Here is a 9,383-nt window from a genome sequence, read left to right as displayed (position 1 = left end):
TGACCAACCATAATCCACTATAACATCGGTATATGGACCAACCAGATGGACCGATCTAGTGAAAGACTCAAAGTTTTCAAAACTATACAGTTTCATAAGGGAAGCGCTGGACAGAAACCGATGGAAGTAGATAGTCCGCCCTAGATGCTTCGTTGCTGACCACGCCGCTCAGACATGAGCTGCCGACTAAAGAGAGAGAGACTTAAAAATATTTGGACTGATGACCTGATGACTGACCAAAATAATAATTTTTGTACTTTATAGCAAAAATGTTCTTATTGAAAATATTTATAATAAATTGAGTTATTACGTAATAGCCCATAGCGAATACCTGATTAATTGACCTATCAAATAATTACATAGGACTATCACAAAAGTCATATTTATAATTGACGTAAATTTTTTAAACATGGTACTTAATGTATAAAAAATTATTAATTCGCTATTATATTTTTTAACAATGTGGAATATAAAAACACACTAAAATTTACAAATGACGTAAAGTCATTTTTATATTTTAGTTGAACCTGTTGAAATTTGGTCTAAGTTTATTTAATTATTATAAAGACATTTATATGCCGCCAAAGAACATTCTTTTTAAATATGTTAATACGAACGTAAGTTCATTGTAGTTTACTTAAATTATCTTTGGGTACGCTGAACATTGAATTGTTTCACTTTTTACAGTGTAATATCGATATTAAATTCGAGGCTCCTTAATATCCATATCATCCTAGGACACACTTGGAATTACGTGGTACGAAAACTCAATATTCAAATTACAATCGAGATTTGTATCGTTTTTAAATTTACGGGGTAAACCAACAGGCGTATATCTAATGAAGATAATAATTGCCTTTGAAGGATGATTTGGTTTTTTACTAACAATAATTACATCGGAATTTTTCCAATTATACTTAAAAAGTAAGTTAAAAATAATTTCGAGTTCAACTATGAATTTTTTTTAACTTTTTAAGAAAGTAATATAGGTACGGATATACGGAAATTGTATTTCTACATAGAACAGACAAATACTCAAAATTTGTTTTCAGTATAAACCAAAGCTAAGAGTAAAGTAACGAAGATTAATTTGATAGCAATGTTATCAACATCTTGATATGTAATATTAATATACAATGTAATATTAATATTACAATATATTCTGTAACTATTACGTAGATATATGATATGTCTAGCCTTGTTTACAACTTTCACATGGATGTAAACCAAAAATCTATGCATGTCCGTAAGTATCCAGAATCTCCGTATTAGAGCAATTATAGCGTCTAACGCGTAGGATACATAATATGTAATTCTGTACTATATATTATATATGTATATAGGTATATAGGTTTATTCCTTTCTAGTGTAGAATTAATAATAACTTGAACTATAAAGAACATAAAATAAAAATATTTAAAAATTTAATTTGAAATAGTTGTTTTCTTATTAGAACATTTTCGACGGTTGTTATTATTTTTTTACTTTGAACGTATCCTTTTTATATAAATATCAAAAAAGATAATCATATAAGATCAAAGACACATATTTAGAATAAAATGTTAGTACATACGAACTAAGCATGGTTCAGATCTCAATTTAATTACCTACATATATCCTTAATAAGTTATGCTTATTAAAACCTTTACGGATTTTTTCTAACAATATATAATTTTTGCGTAAGTTTATCAATTATTTGTATTGTCTCTTAGTCATTAGCCTCTGAATATTATTAAAGTTATAAATATTCTTATTTTTAGTAATACCTAGTATTTTAAAAAGGGAAAAAATTCAACAATATAAAATACTTGCTTAAGATTAATGAGTTATCAGTTGTCATTTGTCAGACGGCGATTCGCGTTTGTCACTTTTAATAAAAGTTTCAACTGCTTCGGCTTAGTGCTTACCAGTTACCGCTTTTCTAACTTCTAAATGGATAATACGTACAGAATCCTATTTAAATTTTAATATTATAGTTTAATAAAATAAGGTGAATTCATCTATCATTGTGAATCTATTATGGAGGGTGATATTGAAGTATTAGAAAAAGCTATTCAAAATCTTGAAGCTATTGGTGAAAAAGATGACGATTTGTCACATCAGGACCTGTATAAAAATTGGGGAAAATATGGATCTCAAGAGGAACGACGCAAAGAACTCTTAGAAACCCAAAAAAAGTAGGTCAAACAAAGCCCTTATGTTTTAAAGCTTTTTTTTCTATATAAATAATTCTGTATTAATTACTTTACAGCAATAGACAGAATAAGGTTGATAAATTAAGAGGACTTATTAACGTCGTGGAACAAGAAAAAACATTCAGAACAAATAACAAAGTGAGTATAAAAGTAGTAAACAGAGGACAATAAAAGCATAACTTAGAAATAAAATCCTTGTTATAACTACTCAAACCAGTAATTTCAGTCATGGGACATGTAAAAATTTAGACAACACTTGTTACTTCAGTTGGAAAACATATTTCTTTAGGACTTAAGTAATTGTAAACATGAATTGTATTGTAATATTGAATCACCTATTGCAATTAAGTTTGTTTGAGAATTAATTTTTTTTAAATAAACATGTTACGTATTTATCATAATTATTTGATATCATTGTGATAAAAGCTCGTTAAACTAGTTTTGATTAGGGAAATACATATTTATAAACATAAACATGTTATTTAGGTGTCTTACAGACCAAATATTTATGTAGCTGGATTTCATAAAACACCTCAAACATATAGTAATGTTTTAATGCTATCTGAATGGCTGATCGAAAAACCATCAGACTTTGAAACAAATTGGTACATTGCCCCTTGCCCTAAAGCAATGAGATTGCTTGTCATAGCTTTTCATGTAAGTATATTGTAATCCATGTAAAAATTACTTATCATTACTTATCATTACTATTGTATCTTTTATTATCAATTTTTTATAAGAGAATGTAAAAATCTGCTTCTTCTTAGAGACCTTTTTTATATTATCTAGACATCACAAAAGCATAATACCAAGAGAAGATTTAAGAATGAACTTTGTTATATTCATTACATTTTATATATAATTATTTGAGTAATTGAGTCTTATCAAAATCATATTAAAAACATTATATTTATATCAGTCTTGTTTTTAGTTTCTCTTTTGTTATTAGTATGAGGCTACAATTTAAAAAATACTATAATTCTTTTCAGGGTAACACTAAATGCTTTACAAAATATGGTCATTTTAAATTTGAATGTTGGACTTCACTGCCTGGTGGTAATCCTAAATCAAGTGGAAATTGTGTGTTGGATTGCTTTTATGATAAAGAATCAAATACAATGTATGTGTTAGATTTACTAGCTTGGAACAATCAGCCTATGACAGATGGAGAGGTAAGTTTTTATCACCTAGTTAATAAATCAAACATTCAAGTTTCAAATAATTAATAAATTATAAATAATTGCAACTCTAAGCTGCGCGCGGTACATCCAAAATTTTAGACGTAAGTCTCAGGTTTCTATTTGATATCCGTAGACCCAGCCTCTCCATTATATCCGGATTATGCACCCTACCCGTAAGAATCTTAAATAAATAAACTGACACAGCTAGCTCTCTTCTGAGGCCCAGCTGGTCATATCCCACCATACCCAGAACAAACAGGGTCGGGTACATAAGCGGATACAAGGGATACACTCCATACAGTCTCTTGTAGAGGTAGCGAGTGAATTTGTTTTGTACTCGCTCTAACATGAGACTGTATTTAGCAGTGGCGAAGGGTGAAATTTTGGCAAAGGGAAGCCGGTCCAAAAAAATGTTGAACAGCACTCTATATGAATTAAAGCTATAATAACAAACAAAATCCACAGTATTTAACCAAATCTGCGATTAAATTACCTTACAGAATCAGTCACAGTTTAAATAACACAAATATTAAAATATAACAAACGAAATTATCACGCACCAGTGGTATAGGAACACATGTCACATACTAAAAATAATCTATTTTCAACCAAACGAAATGGAACGCGAAAATATGCCAAAATAAAAAGAATATGACTTGCGAAGGATTTCATTATAACGCTAATTCTTTTTAATTTTGTCGTGTTTTCTTTCTCCCGTGCCGTGGTTCAATAACAATAATTTCTTTGTCTCTTTCTAATAGAGGAGAGGAGAGAACTGCAAGCCGGTCGCGATCAGCCTTATCTTTCTTTAAATTTTACGTACAGTTAGCGAGCATTAGAAAGAGATGGTTTGACACGCTCTGTCTCTTTTCGCCTCATAGTAAAACGTTGGCCGAGATAAGCTGTAATTCGTCGAGTTACCTTTAATGTAATTTAGGTACGAAAAATTGACGCGCTGATTAATTTACGACTATAAAATGAAATGTGATACTTAGGGTATTGCTAAGAATTACTATTGCTATTGTAAATCGCGCAGGCATTTAATTAATAATACTTTGTTAATGAAATAGAATGTAAATACTTTTGTATGAATATGGAACTGATTTTTGAAAGGTAACCCGGTGGGAATCGGCTTGTATGGACTCTTCGCCACTGGTATTTAGCCTCATATGGGGCCCACACCATTGCGTTGCACTCCAAGTGACTTCTCACTAGCGCGTTGTATAAGATTTTGATCGCACCGATGTTCTCAAAGCCACAAGCTGCTCTTAATACGAACCCCAGATTTCTGTACGCCTTTTTGCATACCATCTCTACATGATGAAGATTCTTATCAAAATAAACTCCCAAATCCTTGACCTCTGAGACTTGAGCCAACGTTAGCCCACTAATGGTATAATTGTCCCGAGTGATTAACCGTGCCCTTGAAAAAGATATCACTTTGCATTTTGCCAAATTAAACTCCAATCTATTTCTCATGCTCCAATTAACCACTCGGTCAATGTCTTCCTGCAGCCGAATGCAGTCATCTATACTCTCTATAGGCATGTACAGTTTGAGATCATCAGCGAAGAGCAAGCACTTTGCATTCTTGACAACTTTCGGTAGGTCATTCAGCATTATCAGAAATTCCAACGGTCCCAAATTGCTGCCTTGTGTCACGCCTGATAACATAAGGATAACATAAGTTAATTAGATGTGTAAGTTTACTTTTCCAACCATGTTTATAATAAAAATCTAATATATCTTACTAAAGTACTAACATCAAAACACTATTTGAAGGATTCTACACATAGTAATGGTAAATACCTTTTATTGTGCATTTTCTTTCCTAAGATATTAATTTTTGTTTTCAGACAGAATTTCGACAATTTTGGCTGCAAACTCACTTAAATGATATCTCAGCTATTAAAAAAGTATCTGATTTTAACAAAGTTATCTTTAAATTATTATCAATGATACCATGTACAAAGGAAAACTTAAATAAGTAAGTATTATTGTAAGCAATTAACTTAATAGAAAAAAAAACTCCAGATCGTCAAACTATATATCTAAAACAGATGACTATTAAATGTGTCTGTTATTGTTCATGTGTTGGAAGTAGAAAAATATTTCTAATTAGATTAACTATGTGAGTGTGTTCCTGTGGAGCAATGAATGATTGAAGGGAAGTTATATAATTCATTCGGCAAAATCAGGTACCCACAGAACTTACTACTCAAATTTTCAATCTAGTATAGTGAAAGGAAAGTTATAATTTTAAAGTTAGAGTGAAATTTTTAGTATTTGGGTTTACATTATAAAATACCAATTTTTAATTACAGTTTGTTCTCAAAGTTCCCGCCTTGTGATGATCTAAATTTCCCAGCATTAGATGGATTGTTATTCTATCATAGGCAAGCACATTATTTTGCTGGACAGACACCATTAGTTGGATGGCTCTTCCCTTATATGGTCAATGAAGTTCTTGGCCAAGGTAATAAAATATATATTCAATTGTTTCTATAAAGGTATTTTATTACTTAAATAAATAAATTCTAGCTATAAACTCTTAGCTATGAAAACCCTCAAAATATGATGTATTTTTTAGTTGAATGCAAAACATATACTTATACCGTTATCACATATAGATATATACTAAATTATGTGGATAAATGATTTTTATACAAATAAATATCTTTTTCAGATATCACAGTGAGCTCAGAGTATTTAGCTGGAATACCGGAAGATTATACAAATCAAACTGATTTTATATCAAGTTTTGAAGAGAAATTGAAACAGAGAAATAAAAGGAATAGAAACAATTGCTCTATGGAGACTGAAAATGTGGTAATTTAAATACTGTCTATGTTTTGACTAAAATTCAGATCGATGGACTGTTTCTGTTTCAAGATCATTTTTTTTCTTAATAGACAAGTAGGTGAGCATGCCTGACTCACGCCGTCTACATATGTGCCTAATACGAGCCAGTTACAGCAGAACAGGCAAATGTTGTGGAAATAGAAAAGAAAATTCATTGGTGCAAAGTCCAAATTCGAACCTACGACGTCGAGTTTCTCTTCTACATTATTAAAATTAATTTATAATAATATAGATTGCTTGATTGTGATTTCAATAAAATTTAAGGAAAGTGAAGAATACACTGAAAATGATAAAAAAGTGAACAGCATGGAATCGGAAGAAGTTATGAGTATAGAGCCTTTGGAAAACAAGTGAAGCAACATGGAGAAATCGAAGTAATTGTTTATACGTTTTAACGTATATGTCCCCAAAATGTTTGATTTTACTTCCGGCGTCTATTTCATTTTAGCTGGCTTAAAATGTTTTGTCTATCACCCCACAATAATGGTTTTGCTGGGGATCGAAGCCTGGATGCATTTATTCAACAAAATTGTATTGATTTGAAATGTCTCTTGTTATCTGTATTTTTAAATTGTGATATTTTTGTTATATATTTGTTGTATATTTGTTGTATATCTATCACACTACAATAAAAAAAATAGGCTGGATCCACTCTATGGCTTCACGTTTCGCTCGCCCAATTTCGGTCGGGTAATATTATTAACTGAAAAACAATATGTGCATTCATACTATCCGTAACATTAAAGTTCCGGTGCAATCCAAATGATATACTTAATAATATTACACCAAACCGAGAACGAATGGCATAATAGTGTTGATCCTTCCTAAAGTGTTTTTCAAACAAAAATAATGTATTCATGTAAGTAACATAATGTACACTTATGAACGTTAAAAAAAATAAATATACATTAAATGCTTCTTAATTTTACATTTACTGCCAGTTATCAAATCGAGGCCGTTTTCCATCAAATTAATTAATCTTTAACAACAAAAAATCTTTAACATCTTTAAAAACATTAATCTTTTTGTACAAAAAATATTTAAATGTATTTTGTATATTTAAATGTATTTGGATCTGTTGAATAATGTTATGATATTTTACATTAAATTGTAAATTACGAGGTTGTTTTTGTTTTTATCCCTTAGATTTAATAGTATTAATGCCCTTAAAATTATTATTATTAAATGCTGTTGCCGACAATGTTTGTTTAAACAAAGTATTAAAATTAGGTTTTATAGATGAATTCAGGGCATATTCCAAACGAAATCAAGTTCGTTAAATATATATATATATACCTGTATTCTAAATACTAAATTTAGGAAGTAATTATATCCGATTTTTTCTAACCACAATAGTTCGTCAATTTATATGAAGCAACAGTTTAGTAGAGAAAACACTTTATTTTATGAGAAAAATTCTATATTTTATAAAGGACGTTGCAGCGATCTTAATGAATTTAAATTCAAACTGCCGCAGGAGGACACACAAAGCTTCTGAAAATGATAAATAGCGGAAAATTTACCTTTGCGGATTATATATCTGTTATTTTTATGGTAGTTCTTGAAATTGGATTAAATAAAATAGGAAAATGGCTTAACCATAACATATTAACTCTCAATGGCATTATATCTCTCCTTGGGGTGGTGCCCAATCAAGCATCTTATTAAAGTATAAAGACCACAGTTTACTCAAAGTAATTAAATTTTAACCATTCAGGTACCTACAGTCCATCTTTATTGAGGATGCGACGTCTTAATAGTCAGACAACTGACATATCCCGCAACACCAAAAATTAATTGATGATGCCATCGCAAATAGGACAAACATAGGATCTGTCCCACTGTACAAACCTAAATAAGTGATATACAAAAAATTTTACAATATAGCTGAATGAAATTCTTAATATTTATCCCCTTAATATCTATGAAAGTAAAAAAATCTTAATGAACGACGAACTCAGAAATATAAGGCAATAGAAATCTGGTTTGGTAATATTAATTATGAAAATAAAAATATAAATTAAGATTGTTCATAATTTAATTTAAATAGAAATTCTTAACACTACATTTTTTTTAACTCGGCTAGGCCTATTTTAAACGCTAGTGCTCATAGAAGTTTATTATTTATAAAGTTAATTAAATGAATATTTAGTGAATCTTAACGATTCGTGGCCTATTGTTAACAGCCTTTAGAATTTAAGTACAAAATGGAATTGTTTTTGCGTCAAATAAAATGATTTTCATTTATTTATTTATTATGATACTTTAATTAAGTAATCAAACTCTTTCTTAAGTGAACGGGAGTACTAAACTTTTTAATAAACATTCTTTGACGAATAGAATCATTAATTAATTCAATTATTAAAAGGCAGCGGCAAGCAAATTACACAGGTATATACACGAAAAAAATGCTCAACAATTTCGTAGTTTCACAGAATTGCAAAGAACAAAAATACGTACACAGTATCGTAAATATTGTACATTCAGGCCATAACATATATAACGGGCAAAAAATCTTTGTGAAAATACTAATATCTAAATGTGAAACCCAGGTGTTGCCTTAAATCCGTTTTTATTAAGGTTTTTATCAGATAATTTAGCTAAACCTCTCTTTAAAAATAACGCATTTTTAGAGGCCAAGGACGTATGAGTTTGTAAGACTCCCCACTCCAGCTAGTGCTCCTTATATGTGTGTTTAATATACATAGATAGTAAGTAGGTATGCTGTTACCATATATTTTTATTATTTGGGTAGACCTTCCATCACCGAAGCTTAGGAGTAGCTTTCGCCTACTATCGCACGATGTCATTTTGGACCATGATGACTTATTTCTTTTAATAATGTTCATGTTGTTTTTGAATAAATAAAATCAATAATAATAATTATATCAGGCTTATTACGGCAAAACTACTACAATGGAGTTATCAGCCTTCACTCTAAATATAGTGCCTCATTAATCTCACAGTTAAGTTGTTTAAAATATGCTAAGTATGTTATTAAAGGTACTCCCACATTTACACTGATTCCCACATTTTAATTTCATCAAACTTCTATAGTCACAGGTCCCTTCAGTAATTTTTCAGTTTAACATCAGTTATAGGTTAACGGTTTTACTAAGCATGTTTAGTTGATTCGTTAAAGTTA

The 9,383-nt window shown here is 30.1% G+C and overlaps 1 protein-coding gene across 1 annotated transcript; it reads left to right on the top strand.

The window, feature by feature from the left end:
* The first annotated feature begins 1,885 nt into the window (after positions 1-1,885).
* LOC110994912 (snurportin-1) lies at positions 1,886-6,787 on the top strand. The gene is made up of 8 exons (XM_022261832.2): positions 1,886-2,177; positions 2,252-2,333; positions 2,682-2,852; positions 3,185-3,367; positions 5,233-5,363; positions 5,701-5,852; positions 6,063-6,205; positions 6,503-6,787. Exons 1-8 carry the CDS (start codon positions 2,020-2,022, stop codon positions 6,590-6,592), a joined length of 1,110 nt encoding a protein of 369 aa, XP_022117524.2. The 5' UTR covers positions 1,886-2,019; the 3' UTR covers positions 6,593-6,787.
* The last annotated feature ends 2,596 nt before the right edge of the window (positions 6,788-9,383 follow it).

This window comes from Pieris rapae, chromosome 1 (genome assembly GCF_905147795.1).
Source record: "Pieris rapae chromosome 1, ilPieRapa1.1, whole genome shotgun sequence".
Lineage (NCBI taxonomy): Eukaryota > Metazoa > Arthropoda > Insecta > Lepidoptera > Pieridae > Pieris > Pieris rapae.
The sequence above is the reverse complement of the archived record's forward strand: the minus strand, read 5'-3'. Positions and strand labels throughout refer to the sequence as shown.

What these genes read in the sequence shown, in the direction of transcription:
- LOC110994912 (XM_022261832.2), top strand. Translation starts at nt 2,020, where the DNA reads ATGGAGGGTGATATTGAAGTATTAGAAAAAGCTATTCAAAATCTTGAA. An exon ending in CATTCAGAACAAATAACAAA is followed by an intron (nt 2,334 to 2,681) that starts GTGAGTATAAAA and finishes CATGTTATTTAG; the next exon opens with GTGTCTTACAGACCAAATAT. An exon ending in ACAAAGGAAAACTTAAATAA is followed by an intron (nt 5,364 to 5,700) that starts GTAAGTATTATT and finishes TTTTAATTACAG; the next exon opens with TTTGTTCTCAAAGTTCCCGC.